The 17,613-nt window shown below is 37.1% G+C and overlaps 7 protein-coding genes and 1 non-coding gene across 8 annotated transcripts; 5 read left to right on the forward strand and 3 right to left on the reverse strand.

The window, feature by feature from the left end:
• Window positions 1-97: 97 nt before the first annotated feature.
• On the reverse strand, window positions 98-2,482 carry CBG05956 (the record flags this gene model as incomplete). The annotated part of the gene is made up of 7 exons (XM_045235480.1): window positions 98-267; window positions 314-432; window positions 488-654; window positions 847-1,204; window positions 1,266-1,768; window positions 2,218-2,413; window positions 2,460-2,482. 7 exons carry the CDS (start codon window positions 2,480-2,482, stop codon window positions 98-100), a joined length of 1,536 nt encoding a protein of 511 aa, XP_045093112.1.
• Window positions 2,483-7,709: 5,227 nt separating this feature from the next.
• CBG05954 lies at window positions 7,710-9,434 on the forward strand (the record flags this gene model as incomplete). Its single annotated transcript, XM_002633188.1, has 6 exons — window positions 7,710-7,898; window positions 8,240-8,383; window positions 8,430-8,501; window positions 8,776-8,971; window positions 9,019-9,216; window positions 9,262-9,434. The coding sequence occupies 6 exons, from the start codon at window positions 7,710-7,712 to the stop codon at window positions 9,432-9,434; spliced, it is 972 nt and encodes a 323-aa protein (XP_002633234.1).
• CBG28478 lies at window positions 8,643-8,761 on the forward strand. Its single transcript has 2 exons — window positions 8,643-8,681; window positions 8,715-8,761. It is a non-coding gene (tRNA).
• A 774-nt stretch (window positions 9,435-10,208) lies between the features above and the next one.
• CBG05953 lies at window positions 10,209-11,170 on the reverse strand (the record flags this gene model as incomplete). Its single annotated transcript, XM_002633187.1, has 2 exons — window positions 10,209-10,715; window positions 10,922-11,170. 2 exons carry the CDS (start codon window positions 11,168-11,170, stop codon window positions 10,209-10,211), a joined length of 756 nt encoding a protein of 251 aa, XP_002633233.1.
• Window positions 11,171-12,265: 1,095 nt separating this feature from the next.
• On the forward strand, window positions 12,266-12,520 carry CBG05952 (the record flags this gene model as incomplete). Its single annotated transcript, XM_002633186.1, has 1 exon — window positions 12,266-12,520. One exon carries the CDS (start codon window positions 12,266-12,268, stop codon window positions 12,518-12,520), a length of 255 nt encoding a protein of 84 aa, XP_002633232.1.
• Window positions 12,521-13,244: 724 nt separating this feature from the next.
• On the reverse strand, window positions 13,245-13,499 carry CBG05951 (the record flags this gene model as incomplete). The annotated part of the gene is made up of 1 exon (XM_002633185.1): window positions 13,245-13,499. One exon carries the CDS (start codon window positions 13,497-13,499, stop codon window positions 13,245-13,247), a length of 255 nt encoding a protein of 84 aa, XP_002633231.1.
• A 187-nt stretch (window positions 13,500-13,686) lies between these two features.
• On the forward strand, window positions 13,687-14,673 carry CBG26330 (the record flags this gene model as incomplete). The annotated part of the gene is made up of 3 exons (XM_045235481.1): window positions 13,687-13,990; window positions 14,034-14,383; window positions 14,425-14,673. 3 exons carry the CDS (start codon window positions 13,687-13,689, stop codon window positions 14,671-14,673), a joined length of 903 nt encoding a protein of 300 aa, XP_045098499.1.
• A 640-nt stretch (window positions 14,674-15,313) lies between these two features.
• On the forward strand, window positions 15,314-16,773 carry CBG05950 (the record flags this gene model as incomplete). The annotated part of the gene is made up of 3 exons (XM_045235482.1): window positions 15,314-16,249; window positions 16,296-16,481; window positions 16,528-16,773. 3 exons carry the CDS (start codon window positions 15,314-15,316, stop codon window positions 16,771-16,773), a joined length of 1,368 nt encoding a protein of 455 aa, XP_045093113.1.
• Window positions 16,774-17,613: the final 840 nt, after the last annotated feature.

Raw genomic sequence — 17,613 nt, forward strand, 5'->3', positions numbered from 1 at the left:
TTGTTCTTTTTTGAAAACGAAGTAAACGACAATTTTATAAAATATGTGAAACGAAAAAAACTTATATAACTTAACTACAAAAATAAGTACAAAGAAATTATGAAGCAGTAACGATTCTCATTGTATTTGTGAATCCGGCTCCTTGTTTCCATCCGGTGATGACGATAAGCGGGTCACCAGGATGAATGAATCCGCGAGTCTTTCCCAAATTCACTCCGTATTGAACACGCTCTTCCACATCCACATCCCATTCTTCGATACGTCCTTCTGAAATTATTTTATGAAGGTTTTTGATTGGCTTTTAGAACCCTACTTGGATAGTAGACTGGGAAAATGCCTCTATGAAGATGAAGTTGACGGGAGATCTGTTCGTCACGTGAGACAGTAATGATTGGAACTGGAGGACGATAACGAGAACACAAACGGGCGGTTCTGGAATATTTGGATACATCTGAGACCATCTGGGACCTTATTGTTGTTTAGTTACCTTCCGGTTGTTGTGATAAGAATAATGGCAACAGCTCTGCAAGTGATGGTTGCAGAAACAGCTGCGATGGCAGTGGTATGGGTCATTCCAGTTGGCTTTTTGGTATGGAGAATAAGTTCCTCAAAGTGTTTCATGTGGAAAAATGCAGATTCTGCTTCTTTGCAAATCTGGAAAAAAGTTGTTTTGCTACTTCTTGACCCGACAACTTAAAATTATTTTTCGTTATTCTATAGACCTTTGAACTTGAGTTCTTTGATTTTCAAAAGTTATGGCACGAGTCATGAAAGTAATCAGATCTTAGTTTTCACTTCTGAGAGAGTCACTCTTTTTAAAAATATCTTTTCGAAACAGAAACTAACATTGTGCATGATAGCCAATGCTTCGACTGGATAATCTCCTTTTGCAGTTTCTCCACTCAACATCACACAATCGACTCCATCCAGCACCGCATTTGCCACATCACTGCATTCTGCTCTGGTTGGACGAGGCTTACTGATCATACTTTCCAACATTTGGGTTGCACAAATCACTGGTTTTCCAGCAAGATTGCACTTTGCAATGAGCATTTTTTGAGCTAGGAAAACTTTCTCGGGTGGGATTTCGATTCCAAGATCTCCACGGGCAACCATCACTCCATCAGATGCTTCAATGATTTCATCAGCATTGATCACACCATCTTCAGATTCGATTTTAGCAATGATGTAGATGTGTTTTCCTCTGAAAAACTCAAGTTTATTTCCTGAAGAAGTTGCAATGAAACACTTAATTTTCTCCCAACACTTGTCTAATTTTCTGGATTCCTTCGCCATTTCTGATGAAAGAAGCGAAAATAATATCAATTCCTTGCTCAACTCCAAACAACAAATCTTCAATATCCTTCGAAGTGACGGCTGGCAAATCAACAACAGTTCCTGGCAGATTGACTCCTTTTCGTGTTCCGAGGGCTCCTCCATTTTCGATAGTACATACAACTGCATTCTCTTCACAACTATCAACAATCAACGAGATAAGTCCATCATCGATATAAATTCTGGATCCTGGAGTCACAACTTTTGGTAAGTTCTTGTAGTCAGCATAGATATTAAAGGCAGTAGCCGAAAACTCCATTGAAGGATCCGTCGATACTCGGATACTTTTCCCATTCTCTAAGATGACTTCTTTGGCATTGTTGGCAAACATTCCGGTACGAATTTCTGGTCCCTTCGTATCAAGAGCAATGGCGACTGGGAATGGAGCATCTTTTGCAGCTTTTCTGATTGTTTTAATAGTAGCTGCGTGGGCCTAAAATCAAATTGTAACTTTTTTGTAAAAGTTTGGATTTTCTGAATTTTCTGAACTACCGGAATTTTGAAAGTGAGCAATATGGGAATTCAGAAACTTGGAAATTCGAAATAGCTAAAATCCAAAAAGTCTAGATTTGGAGATTCAGAAACTCTAAACTTGAATCAAACTTTTTTCTCAATCTCCGAATCTTGATTTTCTGAATTTTTTCGAATTTTCGGATTTGAAAAATTATAAACTTTTAACTGCCTAATTTTCCGAAATTTCAATGCTCCTGGATTTTCGAAATTCCTGAATTTCTAAATTTTCGAAATCCAGAACTTCTTAATTTTGAATTTCGAGAATTCCGAATTTCTGAATTTCCATACCAAAATTTTCTGAAAATTCGAAATTCTAAACTTCGAGATTTTGGAGAAGAACCCTGAAAGGATAGACTGAACAAGAAATACCTCATGACTTCCGTGGGAGAAGTTCAATCTGGCGATGTTCATGCCAGTATTGATCATTTTTCTGAGAGTCTCCACATCGCTGCATGCTGGACCTATGGTACAAATAACTCCAGTTTTTCTTGTTTTTTGTGGTCTTTCAGAAATACGTAAACCGCACAAATGCGAAATATTAGTTGTTGCAGTTGAGTGCTCCGAACTGTAATGCGATGCCATTTAGACCGAAAAGTGGAATGATTTCTTACCCAATATGATCGTCTTGATACATGATGATGGACGGAAGGGAAACTGGGTGGAGACTGAAAATATAAACAGTTTGAGAAATTGAGAGACTTAGAGGGAATAGCAAAAAAAGAAGAGAGATAGAAACTGTGTTTGATAAACGAATCGGGCGAATTACAAAGATCATTGATTGAATTTTAAAAGACCAGTCGATTTCCGCCGCCTGCCGGCGGCTGCAATCTCCTGGCTTCACTTAAAACGTTTGAATCTCCAAATCGGAGAGAATCAGAAAACAAAGTTTTATTTGATTGTGTTGTCAACTTTCAGAAACTGGAGTGACATTCTGTTTATGCGCCTTCGGGGCTTAACCTTCTGGCCTTCCGAAATTAGTCTCAGTTGATACCCGAACAGTTCAAAATTTCCACATTTTTAGAACTAATAATTTTTCTTAATTCCCTAATATCTTGGAATTTGACAATTTATAATTTTTTCAGAAGTTTCGAAATTCAGGAGTCCTGAATTTTCGGAACTTCGATTCTAGAACTTAAAGATTACTCTATTAAAATACTTCATTTCAGAACTCATAATTACTGAAATTTTGTATTCTCGAGTTTCCGTATTTCCGACTTTCTGAGATTCTACTTCTCAAATTCCCCAAATTAAAAATTTTAGCACGAATCTGATTTTCAGGATTTTCTCTAAAGCACATTACGGAGTTTTTGAATCACAAAGTTTATGAATTTCCGAATTTTCTAAATTCCGAACTTTGACTTTCTGATATTCTGAACTTCTGAGTTTCTGATTTTTTCTGATTTTTTGCTTTTGAGATTTTGGATTTTCCAATTTTCGAGTGCTCAAACTTTCAAATTTTTAAATTTCGTGATTTCCGAATATCTGAATTTTTATACTTCTGATTTTCCGAAACATTAGACATTTGAATTCTCTGATTTTCAAACTTCAAACTTTCCGGAGTTTCAAATTTCGGTATTTTCGAGTTCCCGTTTTTCCAATTTTCCAAATTTCTGCATTAGAATTTTAGAATTTCAGAGTAAAATCTAAATGTTTGAAGCATAGGAATGGTTAGAAATTTAGCATTTTCGAAAAAAAAAATCATATTTCGTGAATCAGAATCTCCGAAATGCAGTTTTTGAGAAGTTAGGGGATTCAGAAAGTCAGAATTTTTAAGTTTACTGAACTTTTTATTTCTCTCTTCTTTCAAAACTGAGACTAAATAATTATTTCCACAAAATCACCTTTTGGTCAGATATAACGTGGATAAGAAAAAAGAGGGGGTTGGGCGGGAATGACGTAAATATTATTTTTGAAAGATATGCACTGTAGAATTAGAAGAACGTCTCCAGAAGACGTCAAACTCAAAATTTCGAAACATAAAATAGACGGGCATCATCTCGCTGCTATTTCGAATCATCTGTGAAAATTTGAAAAATTTCGGTCTACTGGGGACTTCGCTAGGGTCGTGGAACCGGGAACAAACGGACACACAGACAGAATTTGGTGATTGTTAATAGTAAAGATAGGCAACAAAAATAACAAACTAGGTGTGATGATATCAAGGTCAGTTTTTGGATTTCTGATCATCAAGAAATTTCTTTTGTAAATAAGTTGATGTAAAACGATACTATAAATACTATAGTGACTATTAGACAAACTCAGAATATACAACAAACCGTGAAGAAAAACATGGTAGCGAGGAGACCAGTATAAAACGAGAATAGTAATTGAGAATTGGGGTGATTAGATATTCCCATTCGATCTTGTCTAAAACACTATTTGGACTACATCATAGCCCATGAGAGAGTAATAGAAAATCATGTCAAATGTCAAGTACTGTCATAAGAGTGACTGAGCAAAAAAACAAATTAAATTTATGGGTCCCTAAAAAGGAGAGATAGCGAAAAGTTAGGATTACAAGATCAAGAGAACATTCCAGAAGAGATATCTGATGACCCTTGAGAGTGGACAGGGATGATGAATTTACGTTTCCGATAAGTGCAAAGAGCAATAAACTGGGCACGTGAAGGAGAGACGAAATTGCATTCTACGAAATATAGAAAAGGGTGTCGAGGAATTCAGGAATGTCTATGTTAAGATATGATCTGAAAATAAATGTAGACATAGGCTATTTCTTTTCTGGAATGAAGAGAGAAGACAGAAGCGATTGAAAGTATGAATTGAAACCAATTCAAATGTTCAATGGTGTTTTAGGGGGATTCCCTTTGTCAAATCAATAGCAAGGAAACAGTTGTCTTGGGGAGGTTCATCAAGAACGTGTGTCTTTGAGCAATACATGCGAAAAACCAGAATATACGGTCATGAAAAGTTTGAAGCCATTCAGAAACATTTCAATTGATTAATTGATTAATTGATCAAATTAGAAAAAAAAACTATATGTACACGATGTTTCAAACCAAGGGGTCGAAAAACGCGCCCCAGCGAACGTGAAAAATCATTGCGCAACGTGTCAAATTTTCTTTGGCTGAGGATCAAACTTTTAAACGTTGGGCGAAAAAATCGCGAGTTGCAATGCGTTGATTGAAAATATATAGGTCAAATGCACGTCAACTTTCAAATTAATAAATTATGCCTGGCCTAAAGGCAAATACTCACTTGCTATAGGATCACTTGCTATTTTCCCATTTGCTTTGAAAGCTCATTTGCTATACTATCCCTTGCTATGGATCTTTTGCTATTTTAGCTCATTTGATATAGATCATTTGCTATATATGTTTGAAATTATAGTCTTAGGCAAAAGTTTTGGAAAAAAGTACGCTTTAGCCTAAGCCTGTAGTATAAAACAAACTAAAACGGTTATCATGACCTCATTTATGAAACATTTCTGATACCCCATAGCAGATGATCTATAGAAAATGAGCTAAAATAGCAAATGAGCTATAGCCAATGAGAGTATAGCAAATGAGCTTTCAAAGCAAATGAGAAAATAGCGTCATTTCTCCAACACGAAGTGAGGTAAAAATTAACCGATTTACAATCTAATAGACATTGAACACAGCTTTCTAACAAAAAAAGTTGGGCCCGGTAAACCTCTTCTAGAACTAGAAATCGAGCCTCAAAAACAACCCAGCGAAAAAGAAAGAAACTTTCTTTCCAACCGTTCCGAATTATTATTTTATCTGCAAGTTTGGGATCAGGGGGATTGGTTAAATTGCGACAAACTATTATATTGCTTTTCAATCTGAAGCTCATCCTTATAGAAACAAGATGTAAAGTGAGCTATTTCATATTAATGATGCAGCCTTGTACTTGCCACTTTTTGATAATAAAAAGATTCGGCATCTCGAGATATAAATCAATCTCGAATAGAAATCATGCGCTTTTGTTGGTACCAGTTTTGTCCTAAAAGTAAATGGAATACATTTTCAAGCTTCAGCATTCCTCGTTCATTGACACAAATCTTTTGCCCTCTTGTGATTCCATTTTTGAATCCATATATCCTTCTTCACCTCATCTTTTTTCTCGCTACAAACACCTCGTTCACCAATGAAAACCAATCAGAATTTCGTTTCGCTCTTCGTTGTGTTTCGGGGTTACGATTCAATTCAAAAGAAGTACGACGTCCCGAGAGAAAGTGCAAAGCGAGGAGGGAAGAAAATGGGAGAATGGATGTGGGGAGAAGCGAAAAGAAATCCTCGATGAAAGAAAGACTAAGCCTCGGAGGATTCAGAAGGGAATAAAGTGAATGGTTTTCTTCGTAGACCGATTATGCCACACACACTTTACTTTTACGATTTGGATAATCGAGCAATCGTCTTCCACGCTTCTGATTCACAATTGGAGAATAAAGACAGAGTGAATAAGAATACGGTGGATGTGATTTCTTTTTCTTACTAATTCTTTCTAAACATCCTTTTCAGAAAGTTCTCTCTGAACATCTCTCAAAAGTTTTGAGTATAATATTTGGTTATCAATAGTAAGATCATCTATTGTGGGTATTTCATTATATCCAAATTACCTGAAATGAATGTTAACTGTAATTTCTTCATTTCAGATTCTCAATTTTTTCAAATTTTAGTCCAGTTATTTCTAGTTCAATAAATCCATAATTCTTATTTTTCTCATATTGATGTTTCGTCCTCTAACCTCTTATGAATTCCTCCTTCTTTCTCGTTATAATGACTTTCTCGCGTTTTCTTTTCGTTGTTCCGTGTCGAGTGTTTTTTTTCTGAACCTCACCTGTCGAAACCTATCAATATGATGGATAACTCCGATTTTCATATTCGCCGTTTGTTTCTTTAACCTTCATTTATGAGATCACCGTAACACTTTTCTCACTTCTTCTTGATTAAAGAATCTAATTCTATTTGTTTTATCTCAAATCGGTAGTGGTTCACATTTTCAATCATTTCCAGCTATAGACTTAGCCTATAGTGATTAATTCTCAAATGCTTTTTGCCTAGCCTTGTGTTTTACTGTTCCTGTGGAAAGTTTCCGTTTGTTAAATTATTTATATTTTTTATTATCGAACAATGGGCCACCGGAATAATTGAAATATCGATCACAACAATACGGCTTGTTTTGAGCACTTTAACTGGAAAACATTGACACAGGTTAAATTTTTTAAAAATATTTTAGGAGAAATCAGATCTTCATTTTCCAGCCAGTAAATAAATATTTGCTGATTCAACTTCGAATTATTATTCTGTCTACAACTTTTTAAAGACCGGGGAGCAGTGACTTTTTCAGTAATCGAACGTTGTTCATTATTTATGGAAAATCTATTAAAATCAAATTAGTAGTCCAGAAGATTTTTGACAAACCCTTTTTGGTTAGTATTTTTTATAAGACTCAGCAAGTCTTGTTCTTTTTAAAGCGAATTCAAGCTAAGTTACGTATAGGACAATCTGATAATTGGCCATTACGGTTTTTAGAAAACATGTTGATTTTGCCGTTAATCGAAAAAAGTATGACTACAAAAAGAAGTATTTCAATTGAAATTCCTGTGTCTTCTCGTTTGTCGCCGGTCGTTTTTACAAGTCTGTGATGATTAAAACAGTATCCTCTCCTCTCTCGAATGCCAATCCATCTACTTCTTCCCATGCCAATTTCTCTTCTTCCTCATTTCAATCTCTTCCAATTCCATTCTTGCGTCATCCCCCGTCAACCATTATCGTTATGAACGCATTCTGTATTCAATGGACTTCATCTTTCACACAATTTCTTAAACGAGACGTTTCTTTCCTTTCCGCACTTTTACATTTTCATTCAACTTCCAGTAACTCCTTCGTATTCGGAAGATGATGATGCTACCAGATGAAGACGACCTTGATTCCTATTTTTCTATGGATGCTCATGCAATGGGAAAACTTTTCTTCACATTGTCAATTTGTCTTACTCTGGCTGGTCTTTATTTTGCTGCTCATCCTCATTATCTAGACGAGTCATGGAATTCTAATAGAACCAACTACGTCATTAAAAATTATAAGGTATAGTAACTAGGATGAATCTCAAAATAACACTGATGTTATGAATATTTTTCAATGACGCCTGAAACCACTAGTCTGTGACTAATATTCCGGATACATTCTTGAATCCGTTTGTTCGCTTCGCTAAAAGCGTAAATTGCCCGCGGAATGGAGAAAAATGGCTTCAGAATTTTCGTTTTGCCATATGCATAGTATGGTAGAATTCCCACAGAAACAGAAATACGGTGGTCTAGTTCAGAGTGAAAATGAAAGAGGACAGGATTTCAAAGAGCGAGATTCATCGTAGATTGTTATTCGAAAGTCATAATTCCAGCTCCAAGGATATTCAAATCAAATTATAGGTTCATCCAAATGGTTCGTATTATTATGAGTTTCCGGAAAATGATGGTACAATTTCCACGGGTACGCTTGGTGAATGGTTTGAACGTCTTCTGAAAGGAGAATACCGATATCATTACGGTAATGCATTTTGGAATTACTGTAGGGTGAGTTTGAGCTAAATGTATCGAAAATCTATATGATTCGGTTAAGCCTCGTGATCCTCCAAATGTTGAATGGATGACATCAATTGTACGATCAATGAATCACCTGGTCACTGTGCAGGTTAGTGCTGTTTTATTATTTTCGGGAGTCAAGTTGGTAGAAGAACAAGCTTATTAACACTAGACTTTACTGAAAAAATTATGAGAAAAACATCTTCCTAATACTCTTGACAAAAGTGGTCTCTCCCATCTAAGTTTTCGTGCACGGATGGCCGAGTGGTCTAAGGCGCCAGACTCAAGCGAAAGCTTGTCTCGAGTTCGAGACTTTCTGGGTGTTCTGGTACTCGTATGGGTGCGTGGGTTCGAATCCCACTTCGTGCAAATATTTTTTGTAGGTTTTCTTCCGGAGTGCTGTTCTCCTCACGATGACGCACTCTCTGTTTCAATGCATGTTGATTAATTTTGTCTCGACAACGAATCACTCCCCAAAACTAGAGAGAATAATTGGATTTCCACTTGTCACAGTGGAAATCGTTCATAATCTTTGTCTGTTTACAATCAGCTGTCTACAGTACGAACAGGATTCGAATCGTGAGAATTTTTCAAATGTTTTCTTGTTGAACATCGATTCTTTTTAGTGATTCAATACTCTCGAGTTGCCATGATTCTATTGACGATTTCAACTGTTCTGAAATTGATTTTTGTTGCAATAATCCAAACAAATAGATTGCTACAAGCTGTGTGTGTCCTGATTGCTTCTGCTGTAATTTTATCGCATAATACAGCATTGGAAGATTTCGATAACTTCCTTATAGATACTAATTGCGATTCTATGGGTAAGATTTCCATGAAATAAGTTTTCAATGAAAGCCAATTTTCAGCTACTCCGTATGTTGCTATTTCTCAGTTGATCTATTTTCTGGCCTTCTTCGTAACTGGTTATCTTCAATATCAATGCCTGGCTGGAATCAGAGTTGTCACTTGCTCAACTCCAGAAGAGATAGAACATAGAAAACGATTTTGTGAAGAACCTATTGATCTCAACTCCACATGAACTAAACCACTTTTCCTTCTTTCATAGCTTTATTCAATAATTTATTGTCATTGATTGTCATTCTTGAAGAACACATGATCATATGAGGTAGATTTTTTAATTGATATTCCTGCATTTTCAAGGCATGTTTTAACAAATACAACAAACAGAAGCTCAACAATAAAAAAATGCATTTAAAGTTTTTTTTTGTTTAAAGTTAAATTTTTTAGAATAGTTTCTTCTTGAACAAAAAAATGACAGCAAATACTTATCTAAAGATGGATGTGTTAAAAGATGTGAAGTGACGCACAATTACCCGGACTGATTGAAACTGGTATATTTTTAGACATAAGTATCTTGGAAGCACGAAAATTGGTGGTAATATAATTTTACAATTGATTCGAAGCTACTAAAATTTTCAGAGCGTTTCCTAAGGTCTAGGTATTGTTATGACTGTCCAAAGATGAACGACGTAATTTTTCTTGCACGCCGGCGGAATTTTTCCTAGATGAAGCAACGTTGACAAGCGATAACTCAACTCAAATTAGATCAAACATTTGAAATTTGGCCCGTTTACATATATGAATTATTTAAATTTTGCACTCCAAATTTGAGCCCAGTACAACGCGTTGCTCAAATTGTATGCTGATATAAACTTTAGTCCAGATAATAATGCGCCACATTGTACATTACTTTCCTGTTTTTGCATATTGATAATAAGTATTAATACCTTTTTTACAAATTTCATTGTATACATAAATGAGATTGAAATTTAAACACATAATATCCAGGGGTTTAGAATCTTCCACCTTGTTGTCCTCCGAATCCGCCAAATCCTCCCTGGTTGCCACCTGGGAATCCTCCTTGGTTTCCGCCTGGGAATCCTCCGAATCCTCCTTGGTTACCTCCTTGGTTACCTCCTTGGTTTCCGGGGAATCCTCCTTGGTTACCTCCTGGGAATCCTCCAAATCCTTCCTGGTTACCTCCTTGGTTACCTCCGGGGAACCCCCCGAATCCTCCTTGGTTACCTCCTTGGCTTCCTGGGAATCCTCCGAATGGTCCTTGTCCTCCGAATCCTCCCTTTGGCTTGGCAAGGAAGAAAATGACTCCAACTTCTTGTGGATACTGCTGAGTGAGTTGTTGAATAGCTTGGAATTGCTCAACGATGGTTTGCGATTTGTTGGCAAAGATGGCTTCGAGTTGGGTTTGAACAGTTGGCAAGTTGCTGATTACAGCAGTCACATTAGCCTTGATCTCGTTGAGCTTGGTTTCTACTTGAGTTTTGAATTCGTTCACTTCGGTCTGAATTACTTTTTCATTGTTTGGTTTTTATAAACTTTTTGTGTCAGGATGTTGTTAGTTCACAAATGTTAAACGGATTAGAGTGGAAGGTGTTTTGAAAAAGTTGCATTCAAGTTGAAAACCAATTACAACCGTATTGCAACAATTCAATAGAGATAGAAAAAATACAAGTACTATTTTTCAAATGTTTAAAAATAGATGCTTACCGTAACTCCGTATGTGGCAGCCCAGGAGTCAATCTGAGTCTCGGTTTCAGCGATAGTGAGGCTAGTATTAGTAACGATAGCAATGAAAGCTTGTCTTCCTTCAGCAGTAACATTCTGAAGGAATGGTGGGAGTGGTGGTCCACCATGACCTCCATGACCTCCTCCATGTCCGTGGCGTCCTCCTGGACCAGCCAAAACGGCTGCACTGAGAGCGAGAGCAGCGAAGATAAGATTATATGAAAGAGCCATTGTCGAGAAATGATACTCTTTCCATTTTCTGGATGACCTTTATATAGTCTTCCATCGTATGATGACACAATATCATCATGTTTTCCAATTCGATTTGCAGTCAGTTGGGCGACAGGTGAGCACACGGAGAGATACCAGATGTACGCGAACTGGAAGAGTTAGAGATGGTATTCTCCTGTACTCCAATGAAAGAGATTCAGACAGAAAACAATGTGATCAGTGAGTCATAAGTGATGCTGAACTTTAAACAGGCGGGAGTACTGAAATGGGATACAGGCACACACGAACCGTTTGAACAGCTTATCATTTTAAAAACAGGAACATTTTGAATTTTTATGGATCCGTGTATGTGTGTGTGTGCAAATCGACGCCAAGGGAAGGTTTTTTGATGTGTGTCTATTGTACACATTGTTGAAAACGACAATTGAGAAGTGTCTTCAGACACACAAAAAACCAGACATCTTAAAATAACGGAAGAAAATGATATCACTTTTGCACATGAGAAATTATGTATCGTCATTGAATTGAGTTTGGAAAAAATCCGGAATATGAAAACGCATTTTTCACGAAACATGTATAATGACGGATCAGGATCCAAGGGTAGATCGAAAAAGAGTACATCGACATTAGGATACATTGTTTCAGAGGGTAGATGGGATCTTGGGGTGTAGGGCGTTTTAGTCTAATTGTAAACCCATAATTTTGAGCAAAAATTGAAAAAGTCTGTAGAAATTGTTTTGTTTTCATTTTTCGCCCTCCCACGTGTACCAGAAAATCTCATGTACCCTTCGAACCAGTGTTCCCTAAGAACTTTACCCTTATCGATGTACCCTTGGAAACTGGCTCCAATTGATTTGACCTGATAATTTGTGTGAGGTTCCTAGAAAATTTTCATTTTATCCCTCTTCCTTGATTTTCAAATCATCTTTACATGTAACCAATACTTTTCGTTTGTTTTACTTTGAATTGCCAACATAAAATAATTAGAATAATGAATATCAATTTGAATTCCACTTTGCAAAAATCCCAATAAAAGGGGAGCGCTGGCCCTACATCCGCATCAACCCATCAATCAATCAGTTGTTTCAATCCAATATGAGATTCTTCACCATCGCTCTTTTCTTCTGTATCCTGTCCAACGTATTCGCTTGGTACCATGGGGATCGTGCCGCTTTGGCTGATGATGAATATGATCCAGAAGCCATCGAGAATCGTCAACACATCGCCAAGGAGTATATGGCTCGTGAGAAGCTTCGTAGAAGAGTTCGTGAGGAGATCGCCAAAGAAGAAATCCGCCACATGTACCAAAGAGAGAAGATCCGCAAGGCTATGGAATCCTTTAATGAGTGAAAACTGAATTTTGATAACCAACTATAAATTATCTTCGCTTCAATAAATATTTTCTCAAATCATTTTCAAAGTTTTAACTTCCAATATGAAAATATAACATAACGTAAACACTCTGAAAGATGATCACCTTATCCTTCGAGCTCAATTTCTCAATATAAGTAAGAGATAATTGAGCGCAAAGTGCAAGTATAGGGTGGTCTTCTATTAGAGTGTTTACTTGATTATACTTGAAATTGACTATCAGAAAACTGCTGCCACTACTTCATTATGATATACGCCTCCAAAGATGTTGCAAATCTGTCTTGCTCAAAGTTTATTACGGCCTCCTATTAATCAAACAAAAATGTCTACTGCCATCGTTTGGTCAAATAAACGAAAACGTTAGAATGAAATGCTCACGAAATGATCCAAGTGCTCTCTGAAATTTAGAATTGTTTCTGCAGATTCTGTAATTCACCACAAAGTATGAATTTAGGTATTCTTACTCAGAATCTGATATTTTATAGCCTCAACAAACTCAAAAAAAACGAAAAATCCGTCCAAATATCCGAAGTTGGATTTCCAACAAAATCAAATTCTAATCGGACGTTTCTTTCTTTTTTAGAACACCTAAAAATCGTAATTTTTTCCCCAAATCTCCTGGAAGCCTGACAGAAACTTTTTTTTTAAAATCAGATGTTAGAGAAACTATTTATTGGATCCGAATTATATTTAAAATTATTTATCACTCGTTGAAGGCCTCCATAGCTCTACGGATCTTCTCGCGTCTGTACTTGTGCTCGATCTCTTCCTTGGCAATCTCCTCCCGAATTCTTCTACGGAACTTCTCGCGAGCCATATACTCCTTGGCGATTTGTTGACGGTTCTCGATTGCTTCTGGATCATACTCATCATCAGCTAAAGCGACACGATCCCCATGGTACCAAGCGAAGACGTTGGACAGGATACAGAAGAAGAGAGCGATGGTGAAGAATCTCATATTGATTGATACCGAGTGATGTACTGATCATGAGGATAGCTGCCTTGCTTATATTCGGCTTCAATTAGCATTTCCAACCAATATTCAAATGATTTCAAATGAATTTCGGTGGCAACCAAAGTACATCGGGAAAGGAAGTGCATATAACGGGAGGATAACTGATCGAATATATGATTCGACAGTATTCATGCGTGTCATTTTCGTCTTTTTATTGTTGATTGTTGTCTTGACAACTGCGGATTCTTACTATGACGTGAAGGCTAAAATCAAGGATTTGATTGATGATGGATACGGAAAATATAATAGAGGAAAACCTACAAGTGGCACGAAATCAGTAAGTGACCAAGATGATTATGGACAAGGGAGAAAGAAGAATGTGGCTTGGCGGAATTCTGAAGACGATTCTGGAGATGATGACGACTATGAAAGCTACAGAGGAAATAAGTATGACAACCAAAAATACAATGATCGGTTGTCAAAGGATCAGGATGGTTAGTTGTCTTAGGCATCCGAATCAGTAAATTACAGTTTCAGAATCATCTAACTATCGCTCCCGCTCTTCTGGATCAGATTCTAATCCGGATTCTCGCTCTTCCTCTTCTTCAAAATCAGACTCATCTCTGAATGATGAAAACCATTATAAGAATGGGAAGAAGAAGGGAATTATTGGAAAATTCATGGATAATGTTGCCACAAAACTGAAGAGCATCCCAGGAAAAGTAGCAGCTGGTGCTGCTGCACTCACTGGAAAAGTGGTTTCTGGAGTTGCGAGTGTTCCAGGAAAAGTAGTCGATGGTGTGAAGAGTATTCCAGCTGCAGCAAAAAGCATTCTTCCTGGAGGAAAAAAGGAAAGCGGAGACATTACACTTAATGACTATACACAGGTATTTTCTGTTTTCAGAGAAACAAATAAACAATTTTGCAGGGTTCCTCTGAACAGGAAAACCATTTTCATGTTCACAAAGACAAACATTACCACGAAGAGGAGCACAGACATCAGGATTATAACACCAAATTGAACCTTTACAACGATTGGGATAGAAATGATTTGGATGAGAAATATGGAAGTATTTACGACAATATGAGATACAAGAGAAGTGTTCAAAAGTCGGTCAACAAAAATGGTCAACTTCGCAAAAAACCATCTGAGAAAAGAGCAATCGTTGTTTTCTAAAATCAATGATTTATGCAATTTTAAATAAAGAAGCAATTTATTTTTTTTTTTTAAATATTATTCTTGTTTTTGATAATCGGAGCTGTGGAACAGAAATTCTAGGCGTGGCCAACGACCACCGTAACCTAACATTCTCCGGAAAACGGACGAAAAAATAAAAGTAACAAACATTTTCTAGTTACGGTAGTCCGCGGTCACCATATTTTCTCTTCCACAGCTCTAATTTTTGCATATCAGCATAATATCGTCACAGTCTTATTTCCAAATACCCTCGAACGAATATCGAGAAGAACGATGATTCACATTTTCAGTTTCAGATCAAAAAGATGCAAATGTAGACCAGTAGGCGTCAGATCAACGACGCCGGACATCAACATCGGAGGGGAACTACGATAATCCATTGGTACTTTGCCCGGTTCCGCTCAGAATGATCTGCAACAAAAGGGGACCTATCTATAAAACAGTGGAAAAAATCTGAAACAAATCGTCTTTTTTTTCAAATTTAAGATGAATCATATTTTTGTATAAAACGGGTTTCTTTCTGCAAAAGCGCTTCTCCCTCAAAACGCTCATTAATGGTCATAAAAGTTAACCCCCATTTTCATAGTTTTCCTTCTTCTTTACTTTTTTCTTCATTCAGATGTTTACCCTGAAGTATATAGTCGCTTCATCGCTTTTCTTGCTGGTTTCATCCCAATCATGGGGCCAGCAGAGCTTTGGGAGCAGTAATCAAGGTAGATATTTGCCACTATGGCGTCCTATATTATTTCGAAGATTCCCAGGATACGGAAAACAACAACAACAACAAAAATCCTTCGGATCTTCTGGTTTTGGTGGACAAAGCTACTCGAATCAACAAGGATGGGGACAAAATGGACAAGGATTCGGAGGAAGTAATCAGCAAGGAGGATTTGGGCAGAATCAGGCATTAAGCCAGCAGGGAGGATTCGGTGGAAACGGTCAATCTATGGGAAGAAGTCAGCAACAATTTGGTCAAAGCCAGGGAATGGGAATGAACGGTCAAGGATTTGGAGGATCCAGCCAACAAGGTCAAGGATTTGGAGGATCTAGCCAACAAGGACAGGGACAAAGTCTGGGATTCCAGCAAGGATTCTTTCAGCAACAACTTCCTCAGCAACAATTCCAATCTGGAGGATTCAACAGTCAGCAGTCATTCGGAGGGCATAATAGAGGTCAAGGAGGCTTCAGTGGTCAATCAGGCTTTGGTCAAATCTCTGGAGGACAATCTGGGTTTGGTGGGCAGTCTAGCTTTGGTGGCCAATCTAGCTTTGGAGGTCACCCTGGGTTCGGAGGTCAGTCCGGATTCGGAGGAAACAGTTTCGGACAGAGCAACCAGGGCGGATTCAACAGAGGATCCCAAAACCAAGGTGGATTCCAAGGAGGATATAACTCTGGAAACTCAAACGGTAGAACTTTCGAGCCAATGCCACCATTTCTCAATAACATGAGCTCATCTGCTGCTCAAGATTACTTCAGTATTGTCAACAACAAATCTCTAACAACCAATCAAATTAATGAGCAAGCTACCAACTGGGCTTCCACAAATGGTGTTCAGGTAAATTTTTCAGAATCTGATGTTTTCTTAACTTTCTTTTTTTCAGGTCGAATTCTCGCAATACCAAATAAATCGGACTACAGTTCACAATCAAGCTCTTCAGAATGTTTCTGCCATGATCACCAACCTGTCAACAGTTGGAGCAGCTCTTGAAAATATTCAATCGAACAAAAGCTCTTCAGCAAACGATCGTCAGGCGGCGTTGCAACAATTGCAACAACAGAATCCAACGGTACAGTATATTTCTCAAAACCATGACTCTATTTTGTTAATTGCAGGAGTTCTCAATTATCTCCTATCTTCAAAACAAACACGAACAAGAACAGTATAGTAAAATGAATGGATACGGTAACAGTAACAATTACTACGATAATACTAATAGAAACAACGCAGTCTATGGGAATTATGGATCAAACTCAAATTATGGAAACAATGGATACATCAATCTGTATGGAGACTTCAACGCTGAGAGCACAACGTCCACTTCAACTTCCACAAAAAAGAAGAACACGAAAGCACGATAATTCTTATGTGTTCCTTTTTCAACTCGATGTTTAATAAACTTTGTGAAACTCATTGACTCGTTAAGAACCTTTGAAAATTTTTGTCTAAAGCAGTTTTGATCAAAATGTCGTTTTAGTTAAGAAATATCTACGATGTTCACATGTTTCCAATTCTGAAATTCATTTTTACTGTTCAATCCTTTTCGGTTGATCTAATCGGATACCAAAGTTTTCATGCAAAACTTGCAACAAACAGAAATTTTTAAAAACGGTCATAAAAAAGGGATCGGAAAACTAAACTTTTGAGAAAAACAGATCCAGTAAATGAACAGATAGAAGAAATCATCCCTTTAAAATGGCCCAGTATCCAAGGGTACATCAGAAAAGGGTACATCGAGGGTACATCGAGATCTTAGGGTACATTGGATCAGAGGGTACATCAGATCTTAAGGTACATCTGGGAGGTAGGTTCAAGGGGTACATCTCATGGTGGTTCTAAGGGTACATCAGGGAAAGGATCCCAGGGTACATCGAAAAGTTCTTGGGGTACATCAATCAAAAATACTGTAGTTTTCCACTGGAAGATATTTTGCTATAAACGGCACCATTTTTTTGTTTTTTTGTCTGTATTTATTTGAAAATTACCATTTAAAAATTAGTTTTATGGATTGATAGATTTTTTGAAGTTTTTTTGAAGGAGCTTATTATACTGAAATCGGAAATAGGAAACAAGTCGAAAACTCGATATTTATCAGAACGAACTTTCAACCAAAGACACATTTCAAATGTGCCAGGACAGGAAGCATTTTACATTTGAAAAAAAATCCAAATTCTTTCAAACTCTTCAGATTTTTCGGAAAC

The sequence above is a fragment of the Caenorhabditis briggsae genome (assembly GCF_000004555.2).
Source record: "Caenorhabditis briggsae complete genome, chrIV, whole genome shotgun sequence".
NCBI classification, from domain to species: Eukaryota; Metazoa; Nematoda; class Chromadorea; order Rhabditida; family Rhabditidae; genus Caenorhabditis; species Caenorhabditis briggsae.